Here is a 16,980-nt window from a genome sequence, read left to right on the forward strand (position 1 = left end):
GAATATTGGCTTTCATATCAAGGGGACATAGTTTGACATAACGATGAGATGCGAAGAAAGAAAAAAGGACGGCCAAACAACACATGTATTAGAACAGAAATGGATACGACTGATAAAATGATAAGATTATGTAGTATATGTCGTCAACCCAGACATAATAAGAAAAAATGTCTCAATCTAGGAGCAACCTTTGTATCATAATTTAGTAACTCCTTTCAATTTTTGTAACCTTTGATTTTGATATATTAATAACTTTTTGTTACAACAAGGTTAACAACAAACATCATTCCAACTTAAACACACTTAAAATTGAACGAGTTTGAATAAACAACACAAACAACACAAACAACAAATATCAAAACAGATAAAAATAATTAACCATAACATTTAAAAACAATATTTCTAATTAATTACAACAATCAAACTGATGTCATCTGGTCCAACCATCACTTCCCTAACATCCTTATCATTTTTCACTCGCAGTCATCCACGCACGGCATCAAGTCTCTCGATACTTCTAATTTTTTTTGCCTTCAGGTATGTTTCTGTCTAACCAACTAACTAATTCCCTCTTTAGTTGCTCGAAACGGCAGATGTTCCAGAACATCATCTTCATCGAAGGATTGTCTCTCGAATAAATCACTTTTTCATAACGACGACGAAGACGAAACATGTTTGCAATATAATGAAAGAGATGTGGAAAAATGAATCACCAAACACGTTTATTTATACAAAAAAAATTACACAATACATGGAGACGGTTAGACCAATTAGCGCCTCCTTTCACTTCATACACGTGGGTGTCAATTGGATTGACAATACCATGTGCTATTCAATTGACGTTTCCTCTTTAAAATTAAGGATAAACGTCAATTCATCTGACACCTAAGTCTTAACGTTTTTTGTTTTGTTTTGAAAGTGAGATAGTTTAAAAATTAAATTGAAAAGTGAATTATTTTAATTTTTTTTAAATAGATTATTTAAGGGTAAAAATCCTCTAAATCCCCTCATTTTTAAGACTAAACCATAAAACATTAACACAACCTAAACAACCACTCCAACTACACATCTCCGTATAATAAATTGCAAAGGATCCAAACTATATGAACTTCAACTTATTTAGATGTGTCGAATTAAATATTAAACTTATTTAGATGTGCCTAATAATTTTATTTTAATATTTATTATTTATTTAATCGCAACAACTTAATTAAATCCAATTTCCCAATTTTCTTCACGAACACTTGAGCCCTAATCCCCAAATCACAACTATGGGTTACCAAATCCACCAAATCAATCTTCAAGTTCGACGAAATCAACAATTTTAGAGAACACTGCATTCATATCTAGAACCTGCTTCGACCTTATACCCAACACCGCCACGAACCTCCGCTCACACTCACAAGTGTCCCATAACACACCTTCACTCTACCGCCGCCACTGATACTCAGGTAACTTTAATCTAGCTTCGAGTTTATCAAAACCACCCGTACAAGGAAAAAAAGTTTCAATTTTTCAATTTTACTCATCAGTAAGAGATTATAAGAATGATAGCTTTTATGATTCTTGGAATTGGAATGGTTTATTTTGGTATGCCACTAGCTGTTGGAAATTTGGGATTCAACATTTATTTGGCAGTAGTTTTGAGATTTTCCATTAAGCATCCATTTTTTATTGCCCTTTTCATTCTGTTAATAGTGGTTCTTTAAAATTTCTACATGATTCCTTCTTTTGGTTTGGTTGTGGTTTTGCTTAACTTTCTGTTTTGTTTAACACTGTTGCTTCTGCATTAGCACTTTTGACTTATGTTTTTTTGTCTGTTTGAAGAAATGATCCCATAAACTAAATGCTTCCAATTATTATACTTTAAATATACATGGTTTATGATTTGTAGAGTTATTTGTAGCAATTTATAAGTTGTGAATTGTAATCTTGTTCTTCTGTTACACAGGTGGCTCTTGTTGCTGCCTGATTTTTTTATTTAGAGATAGAAGAATACTAAAAGAGACAAAAGGCGTTGGTACAAAATGCTTCAGCCCCAAATCGTGCAGTCACCTGCCAGGCTTGGCCTTACAAACCCTAACTCACCATCAATTTTGAATGCTAACCCACAAAAGCTTCCTCCATCACAGACCCACCATCACCAAAACAACCATTCTGCAACTCCTTCAGCTGCTCTACTCTCTCTTTTACCACCTCTCCCTAGAGCACAGGCACTTCTTGCTCAAATGGCTACCTTAGCATCAAAACTCTTTGAAGTATCACCCAACAGATCTGTTTGGCTCACTGCATTCCGTGGATCACTCCCAACATTCCTTTCTTCCCAAACCCAATCACATCCATCTTCCTTGCTTGAGTCTTCTTCGCCTTCCTCCACCAAAGAAATTATTTCACTTTTCACGTCGCTTCAAACCCAAATCTTTGAATCTGTTGCTGAACTCCAAGAAATTATTGATCTACAAGATGCCAAGAAGAAGATTGACGGGGAAATTAGGTCAAAAGATTCGGCACTTCTTGCGTTTGCCAACAAACTCAAAGATGCTGAGCGGGAACTTGACATTCTTGTTGATGATTACTCTGATTATCGCCGCAGCATCAAGAGATTGAAATCAGGAGATGGGAGTGAAGATGATTCTGTAACCACCTCGACTGTCACATCTCAGCTGAAACTGTCGGATATATTATCATATGCTCATCGAATAAGTTATACAACCTTTGCACCACCGGAATTTGGAGCAGGAACGGCTCCTCTTCGCGGTGCAATGCCACCTGCACCACAAGAGGAACAAATGAGAGCTTCACAGCTATATAACTTTGCAGATCTTGATATTGGTTTGCCTAAAGCAGTTGATTCTAAGGAGAAAACAGTTGAGGCTATTATTGAGCCTCCACCTTTACAGCCCGTGGATGCCAATCCACTTGCAAATTTGTCTGCAATTCAAGGGATGCTTCCTCCCAATTTTTCTATTCCACCTGGTTGGAAACCTGGAATGCCTGTACAATTGCCTATTGATATGCCAATTAAGCCCCCACCTGGGTGGAAACCAGGGGATCCTGTGGCATTGCCTCCTATTGACTCGGTACCAAGATTTGAGGAACCGAAAATACCCCCTCACATCCCTCAGCCCAAGCAGCCTGAAATTATTCAAGTGCAGCATGTTAATTTGGATCTCGGAGGAAGTGATAGTAGTGATTATAGTAGTGACGAGGCAAGCTCTGATGACGAAGATTGACAAGTCCATAAAATTTATCTTCTCAAATTGTCGACTGTACAGGTGAGGGTTTGTTTATTAAGTTTTCCTTTTAATTTAAATTGTTGGAAATACATGATCTATGTGAATTCTTGGCATTGAGTTTTAAGATGATCTATGTGAATTCTTGGTATCGAGTTTTAAGATGATCTATGTGAATTCTTGGCATTGAGTTTTAAGATGATCTATGTGAATTCTTGGCATTGAGTTTTAAGATGATATCTATCTTTAGCCTTGAGAAGTTGCATTGATTGTTTAAAAACATAACTTTTCAGCATCTAATTACTATTGAGTAATATGAAATAATCCTCTGCGGAGGGATCTTAGGGTTTCTGCTGTAAGCTTTAGAAATCTGAATGTGTATGTTTTATAATCTTGAAAATTTCAAATTAGCCCTGCATTTAATTTTATTTTTATGAAAGTTAAAAAATCACACTTTTTTAAACAACTAAAATACATTTTCATTCTGTAGAAATTTCCACCTCTTAACTGCACTTTTCTCGTCCAATTATTCTCCCCTCTTCTACATTGTACAAACTCACTTGTAGTAATAACCCTTTCTTACACGTAGATGCCCTTTTCCCAGTCTCTCATAGTCATAACTCATTTTGCACACACCATTTTTCACTCTTATACTCACTGCAAATGCACCCTTTTATCTTTCACCAAGTTTCAATGTTCTACACATTCCTCACCTGCTTAATTTTTGCCCACTTAGTGCATGTTTGGATTGGCGGCGACTTTCACTGAGGCACGGTGTACCCGAGTTTTTTTTTAACTCATTGTGATTCCAAATATGCACACAACTATTTTTCACATCCTTAAGTATCCACCTCACTCATTGACTATCACTATATTTTTCACAAGCATGCGCGTACCTGGATTTTTTACTCATGCATAATAGGTTATACACACAGGAGGACCAGCCAGAGTTTGAGAGGGGAAAAGGTTAAGCATCTGGAAAAGAATTGAATTACCTTCCTTGGCCAACATAAGTTAATTTGAGAAAAGAGTTGAACATCCTTGGGCAGCATAAGTTAATTTGAGAAAATACACACAGGACGGTAACTCAACAGCTTTTTCGTTTCTCTATTATCATTTTTTCCCGTTAAAATGAGACGGTTGAAGATAATGTAGTTGATTCTGATATTTTGTTTGTTACTGTCGGTCTCATGATTTCTGGATTTTGTAGAAGTTGCTAAATGAGTTTAATATTTGACATATCTAAATAGGCTGTATGTTTTATTTATTGCTATTAATTCGCGTTGAATTAGAATCACTATAATTGCGTAATTTTGTTATAAGATGCATCTCCTTCTATTAGGCTGTCCTTTCAGAATCATTCTGATTTATGGGAAACAGAAAGGAATCATTCTGATTTATACACTAACTTTAGAGTTTCTAAAACCCCAGAAGATATTCAAGAAATTATTTCAATTTTCATCTCCCTTTAAATCCAAATATTTGAATATGTTGCTCAACTCCAAGAAATTATTGATCGACAAGATGCTAATAAGAAGAATGACAGGGAAATGAAGTCAAAAGATCAAGACTTCTTTTGCATTTGCCAACAAACTCAAAGATGTTGAGCGTGAACTTGAAATTTTTGTTGATGATTACTAATATTATCGCTGCAATATCAAGAGATTGAAATCAATAAATGGTAATGAAGATGATTCTTTAACCACATTCACTATCTCATCTCAGATGCAACTACTAGATATAGTATCGTATGCCCATGGAATAAGTTATACAACCTTTGTACCACTAAAATTCGGACAAGGAACACATCCACTTCACGGTGCAAATTATACATATATTTTCTTTTAAGTAGATTTTAAAGAATTATTTCAAATATTAATCCTCGATTTTCTTTTAATTTGTAATTTTTATTCTATTTTAATATTTTTTTCTTTAAAAAATATTAATTTAAATATCAAAGAAATAGATTAAAAAAAGCAACCTATAAGTTTGTGAAGCAAAAAGCCTAATGAGATGAATCTAACGAGTTGGATCGAGTTGTTTATAAACTTATAACAAGTCGGATTTGAGTTTTAAAAAAAGTTCGTGTCGAACTCGAGTCGAGTTTTGAGTTGAACCGATTCTTATCGATTTGAGTTGAGTTTAGTCCTACCTATATTCATTTAGTCCTACCTATATTTATTTATGGTGTTTTTATTCACTTAGTTAGTTTATTCAATAATTTAATGATGATTTCAGAGATGTATATCTGAAAATGTCAAATGAGAAATTAAATAAAATACCACGTTGCATGTTCTTCTTCCTTATGATCAAACTCAACTTCACTCTCAAAATCCTTAAAAAAAAATTCTTCCATTCAAAATCAACTTTTCAACACCAAGATTTCATTCTTGTATTTTGTCACATCAAAGAGAGTAAAAGAAGATGAAATTTAAGGTAAAAATCATTCATTTCATCCCTCATTCCTTGCATTAATATGATTTTTTAGCTAAAAAAAAGAACGTTGACTTCAGATATGCATCTCCAGACAAATTTTCATGTGTTTCGAAGATCCACATCTGGTTGTGCCTAATACTTTGAGTTTTTACTTTGTTATTCTGTTATGATTGATATTAGATATGGTGCACCCGAATATGTTCTCAAAGTTTCTGTGAGGATGAATGTTAAATCAGATGAAGTGAATAATGATGTTAAACCGGATGAAGCGAATGTTGATGTTAAATCGGATGATGTTAAACTGAGTGTCAGACTAATTGTTGTCGAGATAGATGTTTGTGAACAATTTATAAATAAACAAGAGTCTATTGTTCGTGAGCATATGCTACAATGAGTACGCGAGGAGGACGGAAAATTGAGGTTTGACGTTGTAATAGGAAGGTCTGACAATGATTATGATATAAGACAAACATTTGTAACAATGAGATGCGAAAGAAGTGGCATGTACCAACCATTGATTAGGAAGTTGAAACATGACAACACGGGATCGAAAAAATGTGAATGCCCGTTTAAATTGCGTGGATACCGCAAGGAGAACGATGCATGGAAATTTAATGTGGTTTATGGTATACATAAGTATGTCTTGTGTCATAAGTTAGTCGGTCATCCCAATGTATGTTTCCTTATTCCGGAGGATAAGGAACTTGTTTCGAACATGACATTATACATGCCTGCGTCGAAAAATATATTTACAACTTTGAAACGAAAAAGACCTCAAAACGTTTCAAATATTAAGCAAGTATACAATGTTCGTTCCCGAAACAACAAGGTGGTATGATGTCTAAGATCTGAAATGCAACAACTCTTGAAGCTTTTGGAGATGACCACTATGTTTTTAGGTACAAAGTTTGTGAGAATAAAGTCATTGTTCGAGATATATTTTGAACTCATCCTGATTCCATCAAGTTGTTCAACACATTTGCTAGTGTGTTCATAATTGATTCAGCACATAAGACCAACAAGTTTAGACTTTGAATTCCGGAAATTTCCGGTATTACTTCTATGAACAAGAATTTTTTTAGTGGATTTTACATTTTTGGAATTCGAAAAAGATGACAATGTTACATGGGCTTTGTAAATGTGCAAGATTATGTTGAAGGGCCAAGAAAATATGCCAAATGTAATTGTCACTGATCGCGAAACCGCACTGATGAATTCGATCACAAATGTGTTTCCTAGATCGTATGCATTACTTTTCAAGTATCACATAACTAAAAATGTGAGAAGTCGACTAAAATATGTGGTAGGCGTCAAATAAATCAAAGGCAAAGATGGAAAAATGGTTAAAACTAGTGTGGTGTTGGAAAAGATAATGGATGCTTGGAATGGTATAATAAATTCTTCCACGAAAGAGTTATATGTCGAATCTGTAATACATTTCAAGAGGGTGTGTGCAAGATATCCAGATTTCCTGAAATATGTTGAGAGTACTACTTTAGATCAGGTGAAGGAGAAGATTGTTTGTGCCTAGACCGATCAGGTTAGCCACTTTGGCAATACAACAACTATGAGAGTTGAATCAACACACACTACACTGAAGATTTGGTTGGGAAACAGTAAATGTGATTTTTGTCAAGATTACGACGCCGCGAACCAAATGATATGAAACCAATATAATGAGATACAAATAACTTTTGGTCAGAGCATTACTGTGTTAGAACATTGATTTAAAAATAACATCCTTTATTCTCAACTGGTTGGCAACACATCTTGGGCAAGACTGAATTTTATTTTTCACAACGCCGAGCGAGCAGATAAAACAAGTTCAAACAGCTCAAAGTATGATTGTACAATTAGGAAGACATACAGTATTTCATGTGCTTGTTTAACTTCAAAGAAGATAAAGCTTGATAAATCGATACACATGGATGAAGTTTACACTCACTGGAAAATGCTTCGATTTGACGACGATAGTGTGATGAAGGATGATAAATGAAATATAACTATTATGACTGAACAAAATAATCCAAGAGAGATTTTCGAAAGTTGATGACAACATAAAATTTCACATCAAAGAGCAACTGAGAAAGATTGCCTATCTAGAAACAACAAATTTGAAATCACCATCGAAACCGGTAAAAATGAAAGGTGCCCCTACAAAGGTAAAATCGTCCAAGAGTGATAATTCTACAAAGCGGTATCCTTCTTACTTTAAACATGTTAAGTCACATTTTCCAAATTCTCAACCTCCTAAATCTAAAAAAAAATTGTTTTTAAGAATACTCGCATTAGCAAACCATCTGCCATACCATTGTTACCAAAAATCATTCACACTTCAGAGATGTTGTTTTTATGCACAAATACATTGAGTGGATTGTAGATGTTAAGGGTGACATCAATTGTAGTTTTTCAACTGTTCCGAGTTTGCTCGATAAAGGAGAGGACAATTCACCAATTTGTCTGTCATCATCTTATACAAGAGTTGACGATACATAGGGAATCATACACAACGCTATACGGGAACAAATAACATCACATTACAATTTTAAATGCTCTTGTTTCTTGAGTTAGTGTCATGACACCGATTGAAAAATGGACGTGCTTCCCTAAAATGAGACATCTTACAACAAATGCTTATGATAGGGTGTGTATTGATTTGACACAATATGGTTTCTTGAGACATTTTTTCACTTCAAAGTATGTCACCTCAAATCCATCATGGCGCATCTTGTGTGTTGGTGGCTTTCAAAAATATAACATTTTATTCGATTGTATTTGAAATCAGGGTGTCCTATATCAAAGACATCACTAGAGTGGATGACATATTTCACAAAGGATGCTGAAACTTGGTCGTATCACTTTTTTGGAAAGGATGAAAAATTCACCAACTTGAGCAACATCGAAAGAGAATCAAATAAGGAAATGTCAAAGAAGGAACCACCAATAGAAAAAGATTTAGACGGTGACACGTGTTTTAATGCCTTTTAGTTTTTATCTAACAATGCAACTCGTTTTTTTAGTATGTAATATTGTCAATTATGTAATCCCGATACAATTTGAGACATACATAATGTATATTTTACATTATTTTATGTAATTTGCGGGTAATTTTTAGACACTTTTTCCGTTTCAAAATTTGGCCCTGGATATATACTGGTTTTGCATGAACAATGCTCTATGGGGTGATTCCAAATATGCATATCTAAAAACATCTCATTTTAATCGTAAAAAACAACTAAGAAAGGGATTTTACAGATGTGTATCTTCGTTAAAACCCTTATTTTGTAAAAAATAGGGTGTGTCCGGATATGTATATCTGAAGTATACCCTAATGACAAAATATTGTTTCTAGGGTCCAAATTGATCTAAAACTTGTATAAATAGGGAGTTTTTCATCCCATGTCAAAAAACATAATACGCCATAATGAATGCATATCTCTAACTTGTATTTGTGTATTTCAATGGCGCAAAACGCCCATTTCAATTTAGGGTCTCAGATGACATATCTCTCGTCAATCTGAAATCCAAACTGGATATTCTCCTCCGTAATCTAGAAAAAATCGAAGTTTTTCAAGCTCGAGTATCGTTCACCCTCAATTGATGAAAAGGGAAGATATTGTTCACCAAACTTGAACTTAAGACATATGAAGTGAATGTACATAATACATTTTACCATTACTCATCAAAGGGCCTGATTGAAGTGGATGTTGCAAGATTGAATGGAGATATTCTAAATATATTGCAATATCCTGAACCACTTATTTGTAATTAAATGTAACATAATTTATGTTAATGGTTATATATATAATGTTAAATATTTTGATGTTAATTTGTGTTGTTTTTCCAACATCCTATCACTGTTTCTGATTGTTTTAGGTTTGATTTAACATAGTATATTCTAGAGATGCATTTTTGGATTCACCATAATATTGATATAAAGATGCATTTCCAAACTAAATTTTGGCAAAATATAAATGATTTATCAATTTGTGTTAATAAATATGTAAAAAGAATGTGTCTGGAAATATGCATCTGAATTTTATGAACAATGGTAACTTTAGACTATTATTGAGCCTCCACCTTTACAGCATGTGGATACAAATCCACTTGCAAATTTGTCTACAATTCAAGAGATACTTCCTCCCAATTTTTCTATTCCGCCTGATTCGAAACTTAGTTTGTACAATTGCTTATTGATATACAAACTAAGCCCCCACTCGGATGGAAACGAGGGGATCTTGTGGCATTGCCTCGTATTGACTATTTTTATTATCATATTTGATAGAAAGAATGAACCGACTAATCTTCTTCAAAATATTTTAGAAATCTTAAAATGAATAACAAATTCAAATCAAATATATTAATTATTTTATAAAATAAAATTCTTCTATTATTTCCATAAAAAGAAATACTAGTAAATAAATGATTTAGGAATATTCTCGGTAAAAAACAATCACTTTAGAGTTTCTAACCATGTTTATTGATTATATAAACACAAAGTCTAGAATAATTAAAAAATATCAGGTAATAAAATCAAATGTTTAAAATGAATGAAAATTTGAAAGAATAACAAATGATAACGATTAAAGTTTAAAATTTATTTCAAAAAATTTCTCAACTTTTAAATACCTAAACGAAGGAGATTTGGACCAATACACATTACTTACTCCCTCCACTCCTTTTTTAAATATTAAGGTAGTATTAATTAGGGGTGACAAACGGGTATGTCCACCTCGTTTAGGTTCGTCTCTTAAAAGTTCGAAAAAAATAAGGCGGAGCGGGGCAGTCATATTTAAGAATGTGAGTCTAAAACTTAGGTCCGCCTCGAAAAAAGTGAGGGCGGGATGGGGAAAACCCGCGGACACTATTCTCTTTAAGCTTAAAAATGTAAAAATTTATATAAATGTACATGTCCGCAAAAGCTCCCGAAGAAAACGGGACGGGGTGGAACGAACACATTAGAGAGTGAGAATTTAAATCCTTGATCCGTCCCGCACTAAAGTGCAGTCAAAACAGACATGCCCAACGGGCCGAATCCGTTTTGTCACCCTTAATATTAATTGTATTTTTGTCAAAATTATCCTACATAATTATTATAGACAAAAAAAAATATAAAAAATAATTAAAAATATTATTGATAAAAGAAAAATTATTATTCAAAAAATAATAATAATAATTAATTTTTTTGATATGGTAAAAAGTATAAAAATAACCCCTATTATTTTTATTTTTAATTAGGGTATCCATATAAATGTCAATTTTTTAAAATTTTGTATCATTTCTTAACAATTAAAGTGGGTTAGAGAAGAGGAAGTGGGATGTGATTATTTCATACATGGAGATCTTTTCACAAGATATCTATTCTAGGTGGAACGGTTGAATCCGCCTCATGCTTCCCGACTTGAGTTGCCCCGTAACAAAATTAATTTAAATTAAAAAGTATTCCATTTAATTAACTTTTTAGAAAAAAAGTCATTTAAATTTTATTATCAAACGAAGTCCGCTAGCTTTTATAGATTTTTTTTTTAAAATAATTAAATTTAAAAAAAAAATTCTAAAATAATCAATTTTTCAAAAAAATACCAAAATAACCAAGTTTGGTAGAGGATACGCCAGATGAATTGGCGCACCCCCATACCAATAAGAGGAGGCACCAGTAGCATTGGCGCACATGCATTGGGCCTCATGAGGAGGCGCCAATGCTTGTGGCACCTGCTTTGGCCCTCATGAGGAGTCGCTAATGCCTCTGGCGCCTGAGTGCATTTTTAAAGGTGGACGCCAATTCATGTGGCGCCTGCTTGTAATGGTCATGTGGGCACCAATTCAACTGGCGCCCACGTGTTTTGTCCAATAGATGTTTCGTCTCTATAAATACCACGCCTTGCATACAATTATTTTCACTCAAATTCATCTCCTAGTCTAGTTCAACCATCAATTTCAATTTTCTTTATTTCAACAATGTCTGCATACATTCAGAAACAAAATGCTGATGTAATATTTTCTGCCGTTGCGGCTCCGATACAGGTTCGACTTTGGAACATAGATACGTTTGAACGTCTTAATTGGACGTTGTACAGTTGGTTAGAGGGAGAAATTGGAGAGGGTGAACGGATTAGAAGAATACAATGACTTGTGTCCACGTTCAACCAACACGGAGAAGTGCGTGAATGGGTGGATATTAAGACCGACCAAGACGCTCGTAGGATGATGCATTACATGTTCAAAATTGTTTTGATGGTTGTAATCGCATAATTTTTGTATTCTAGTTGTTTTAATTGTTTGTGTTATTTTTTATGAACAACTGTCTTTTCGTCACCAACGTCTACTATGAAGTAAATTTAGTTTTCCATATATTGCAACAGAGGTACTTTGAAATAAATTTAGTTTTCCATATATAACAACAGAGGTACATCTGAATTTATCTGGTTGTGCTCGTTCCAACACTAGGACAATTATTACGATTATGACCTGGTTGACGGCATGAACTACATAGTCTAACCATTTTGTTCGCCGTATCCATTTCGGTTCGAATCCGGGTGCTGTTAGGGCGACCCTTTTTCTTCCTTCGCATAACTTCGTTGTGCCAGACGATGTCCCCTTGATATTCTGGCCAATAATCCTCTTTTTCCACTACCGAAAAACTAATTTTATAAACATTTGAAAGGCTGGCGACTTTGTAAACTTCAGATAGCAAGTAGGATGGATCCCTTCGAACCTTTGAGCACACCACAATGACATGGGAGCAGGGGGTACGAAAGACTTGGAACCTTCTGCAGTCGCACCAACCTCTATCTAGTTCGACTTTACACTGTCCCACTGCCATCAGTAATGTTCCTTTGTATTTTCCATACAACCATGTACCATCAATTTGTATAATTGGTTTACAGAAAGAAAAACCTATGATACACGGTTGATACGCCCAAAATAGACGGTGAAATATTCTATTTCCAACAGCACACGTACCATCTGGTGTATATGCGTACAATGTTTCCATCTTGACAATTGTACCGGGAGCATAGTGTTTTAGAGCCAACAGGTATTTTGGAAGTTGTTTGTAAGACTCCTCCCAATTGCCAAACACTTTTTCAACAACTTTTGTTCTAGCTATCCATGCCTTCCTATATGATGGGGTGTACTCGTACTCTGCCCTAATATGCGAGATTATTGTGAGAAATCACATGTAGGCGCCAAACTCAAGGGCTCATCTTCCATTGCATGTGCTTTCTTCACATGCGCCAAGAAGATTCCTCACATGCTAGCTTTCTCTTCCATGCTGAATTTTGTCCTTCTCTTGTCTCCTCTTGCCTTTCCGTGCAACCAATCACACTCTTTTTAGGTTCCAAACCTACTCACTCATTCATCTATAAATAGTCTCTCATATCAATAATATCAAATCATCTTCATCAATACTCAAGTATTTTCTTCCACCACACTTCTTTCATCTACCAAACTCAAGCTTTGCAAATTCAAATCATATCTTTGTTGACTATGGGCGATAAACACAGAGGCACAATCGAGAATATCTCGACATTTGTATGTTATCTCTCTCTTTTAGTTTCTATTTTTGGATTACTTCTAATATATATCTTCTTTGTGTTATACCTTTGTAATCTCTCTCTTTTTAGTTTCTATTTTTGGATTACTTCTAATACATATCTTATTTGTGTTATACCTTTGTAATCTCTCTATTTTTAGTTTCTATTTTTAGATTACTTATAATACATATCTTCTTTGTGTTATACCTTTGTAATCTCTCTCTTTTTAGTTTCTATTTTTGGATTACTTCTTATAGATGTGTATTTGTTGAGTATGTATTTCTTTTTCTAATTGTATTTTCTTACTTTTTTGTTATTAGGATCCGAAGCGGTTTAGATGCCGTGTACATGAATATGTACCCCACGATCCTTTAATAGAACCATATATTAGAGGATGTGGATTTGGAAGTCTACGAAACATTATTTCGTACTCGGTGGAGTACAAGTTCATTCTGGCTTTGTTGGAGAGGTGGAGACCTGAGACCCACACATTTCACCTTCCGATTAGTAAGTGTACCGTCACACTTGAGGACGTGTACATGTTGTTGGGTATCCGTATAGACGGAAAGGCAGTGAATGGGCGAGTTAACCAAGACAACAATATATGCAATGAATTATTGGGCGCCCCTTGAAGGGGAATTGCCATCCAAGGCGCAGCGGAATTTAAAATTTTCTCCATTTAGTGATCCTTACGAATGGGCATGATCAGTGATAGAATCGTTACCTCTTGTAGCGATTCAAACCTTTGGTGCAGATCTCTGATAATGATCAAAACCTTTGATACAGATCCACGGGGCGATCACGAACGTTGAACGATGACAACGTCTCTACTCAATCCACACGAACGGATTCCTTCAATCGCAGTGCTAGCTGTTATGAATGAAGGCTTTGAGTGAGAGAGAGATACGAAATTCCAACTCTTCAGTTGTGTTTTCTGTCTCAGTGAGTTACAATGCTTCTACCCAAGGGGTTCTATTTATAGAACCACTTGTGTGGGCTTCAAGCCAAAAAGCCCACTTAAGTGCATTTTGGCCCATATCTCATAATATGCCAAAATCACTTAAGTATTTGGTACATTACCATATTTCGTATTCTACTTAAGTACACCGTACCTTACGATGTTCCTTAATTATTCTATCTCTCATCAATCCGTCCTTTGTGTGTGACCCTATAGGTTTTCGCGACGTTGGCAATTATATTAAATCACGCATTTAACATAATAAACAGTGAGCGGTATCTAGCAACACATCACTGCTACCCAAGTCACGAAAATGTCATGTGATCTGACAAAACCTCCTGTGATAATAATTATGTGTATAATTACCCCTTTGCCCATATGTCTATATTGAACACAAGGTATAGACCGCGTCACCCTTGTCCAGTTCAATATTGGGCCCATAGACATTTATCCTGTTACGCAGGATTGGCAAATTCCATCTAGGGCACTCATGTCCCTCAGCATGCTTCGTGGAGTACCCATCAACTGTCTTTATGGTTATCCAGTTACGGACAACGTTGGATCAGCAATAAAGCACTCGACTCTACATCTAGGATCCATAGTGGTTTCAGGTTGAAGAGTGGTATACACTATTATCACCATGAGAATAACTTATGACACTTTGCATAACTTTCTATATAGTATTCTCATAGCGGGTCAATCCGGTATAAATATTACTCCTAATATTCATACCTATGTTTAAGACTTGATAACTCTTTATCCATGATCCATGAGATGTGATCATCAGTCTACAAACATAATAGTCTTAATGCTTTAATGTTATCCCACTTCACATTAAAGCTCGACTACAGATACTTTAAGAACAATGCCCTTATGTTTAATGTGTTCTCATGATTAAGTCACACTTAATACATTAAACGGACTATCTATTCTAGGGATTTTATTAATCAACCATAATAAAGAAAATGCCTTTTTATTATTCGATACAAGTACCAAAAGTATTGGCCTCTAGGGCTTACACCAACACCCCTTTGTTAGACGACGAAACTGAGGGAGACACATCCGGTCAAGCAAGGGGGCAAGGTATAAATTTAGAATACCTAAAACAATATTATGCCAGTATAGTATTGTCCGGCGATTCAACCGAGTATGAGAAAATAATAAAAGTTCGGTGTTATATTATGATTTTATTTGGTAACTTTTTGTTTCCAGAAAGTACAGGTAATTCTGTGAATATAATGTATTTACCTTTATTACGCAACATTAATAAGGTAAACATTTATAGTTGGGGTTCAGCTGTGTTGGCTCATCTATATAGTGCAATGTGTAGAACTGCAAAAAAGAATACCTGTACTTTTTTCATGTGCTTATTTGCTTCAAGCTTGGGGATGGTCTAGAATGCCGTCGCTTGCCCCGATAAATGAGCGTCCATTCGTGTTCCCGTTTGCAACCAAGTAAGTCTAACACTTTATCATTCACCATTTAGTTAATTATATTTATTATTATAATTAACAGTAAATAATATTTTTCACTTCTTTTTATTATCTTAGGTGGTCAGTAAGGGGAATGAACTACAATAGGTGTCTGAAACACGTTATTGTAGTCTATCGAAATCTATTGGACCACATTGGAGATAACGATGTAATATTCCTACCAAACTATATTTTAATTTAAAAATACTTCTCAAATTATTTTCCATCTAACGATTTGGTATTGTTTTACAGTTTGTTTGGAGGCCATATTTGGGTCTGAATCATGATGTGAACCATGACGATGCTGCAGTTTGGACAGCGAAGACACCGATTATCCGATTCACTACAGTGGAAATGCACCAAAGTGATCGGGTCAAACTGCAGTTCGGAATGCTACAACAGATTTCAGAATCTCCCACGTGTTTGGGGAATTGGCATAAAAAAAGGGTCGATGCACAGTGGGATTATTTTGACTGGAGAGACTTTGCAAAAGACATGTGTCGTCAATGGAGGAATCGACGACAACACATCTTGAACGAACCAGTCATCCAAGGTGGAAGACCGACTCAACAATATATGACATGGTTTAGGTCTGTAACAACTCAGCAATTTGTATTTGAGCCGCGGTATTTGATGGATCCTCGCCAACTTGCTTCGTCATCGTATGCCCCACATCAATTCACCACCCAACACCAATGTTAACCAACCCAAACCCAACAACCAACCACACAACATCAACCGACAACATACACACAACAACCACACACCCAACATCGCAACCCGTTCATGCCAACCACCCAACAACCAACCATCCAACGTCGCAATCCATTCATACCACCCACCCATGATCCATGATCCATGAGATGTGATCATCAGTCTACAAACATAATAGTCTTAATGCTTTAATGTTATCCCACTTCACATTAAAGCTCGACTACAAATACTTTAAGAACAGTGTCCTTATGTTTAATGTGTTCTCATGATTAAGTCACACTTAATACATTAAACGGACTATCTATTCTAGGGACTTTATTAATCAACCATAATAAAGAAAATGCCTTTTTATTATTCGATACAAGTACCAAAAGTATTGGCCTCTAGGGCTTACACCAACAATCTCCCACTAGTACTAGAGCCAATCAGGCATACCCCATATGCCCATTGATCTAGTATGGCCATCATGCTTCTACTGCGCAAGAGGCTTTGTCAGTGGGTCAACTATATTGTCAAGTGTAGGTACTTTACATATTTTCGCACAACGCCTAAGTATGTGTTTGGATCGTTGGTGAGATCTAGGCTCCTTAGCTTGTGCGATAACACCATTGTTATCATAATAGAGACCAATG

The 16,980-nt window shown here is 35.2% G+C and overlaps 1 protein-coding gene across 2 annotated transcripts; it reads left to right on the forward strand.

Moving 5' to 3' along the window:
- Positions 1-1,204: 1,204 nt before the first annotated feature.
- On the forward strand, positions 1,205-4,480 carry LOC127108400 (mediator of RNA polymerase II transcription subunit 4). Of its 2 annotated transcripts, none has more exons than XM_051045862.1 (3): positions 1,205-1,451; positions 1,952-3,275; positions 4,156-4,480. In XM_051045862.1, the coding sequence occupies exon 2, from the start codon at positions 2,028-2,030 to the stop codon at positions 3,231-3,233; it is 1,206 nt and encodes a 401-aa protein (XP_050901819.1). In that variant the 5' UTR covers positions 1,205-1,451; positions 1,952-2,027; the 3' UTR covers positions 3,234-3,275; positions 4,156-4,480. The 2 variants fall into 2 exon arrangements, with proteins under 2 accessions (XP_050901819.1, XP_050901818.1); XM_051045861.1 differs by having other exon boundaries at positions 1,206-1,451; positions 4,169-4,480.
- Positions 4,481-16,980: the final 12,500 nt, after the last annotated feature.

The sequence above is a fragment of the Lathyrus oleraceus genome, chromosome 7 (assembly GCF_024323335.1).
Source record: "Lathyrus oleraceus cultivar Zhongwan6 chromosome 7, CAAS_Psat_ZW6_1.0, whole genome shotgun sequence".
NCBI lineage: Eukaryota > Viridiplantae > Streptophyta > Magnoliopsida > Fabales > Fabaceae > Lathyrus > Lathyrus oleraceus.

Bases quoted from the DNA above. Each gene is read 5' to 3' on its own strand.
- LOC127108400 (XM_051045862.1), top strand. From the start codon at position 2,028: ATGCTTCAGCCCCAAATCGTGCAGTCACCTGCCAGGCTTGGCCTTACA.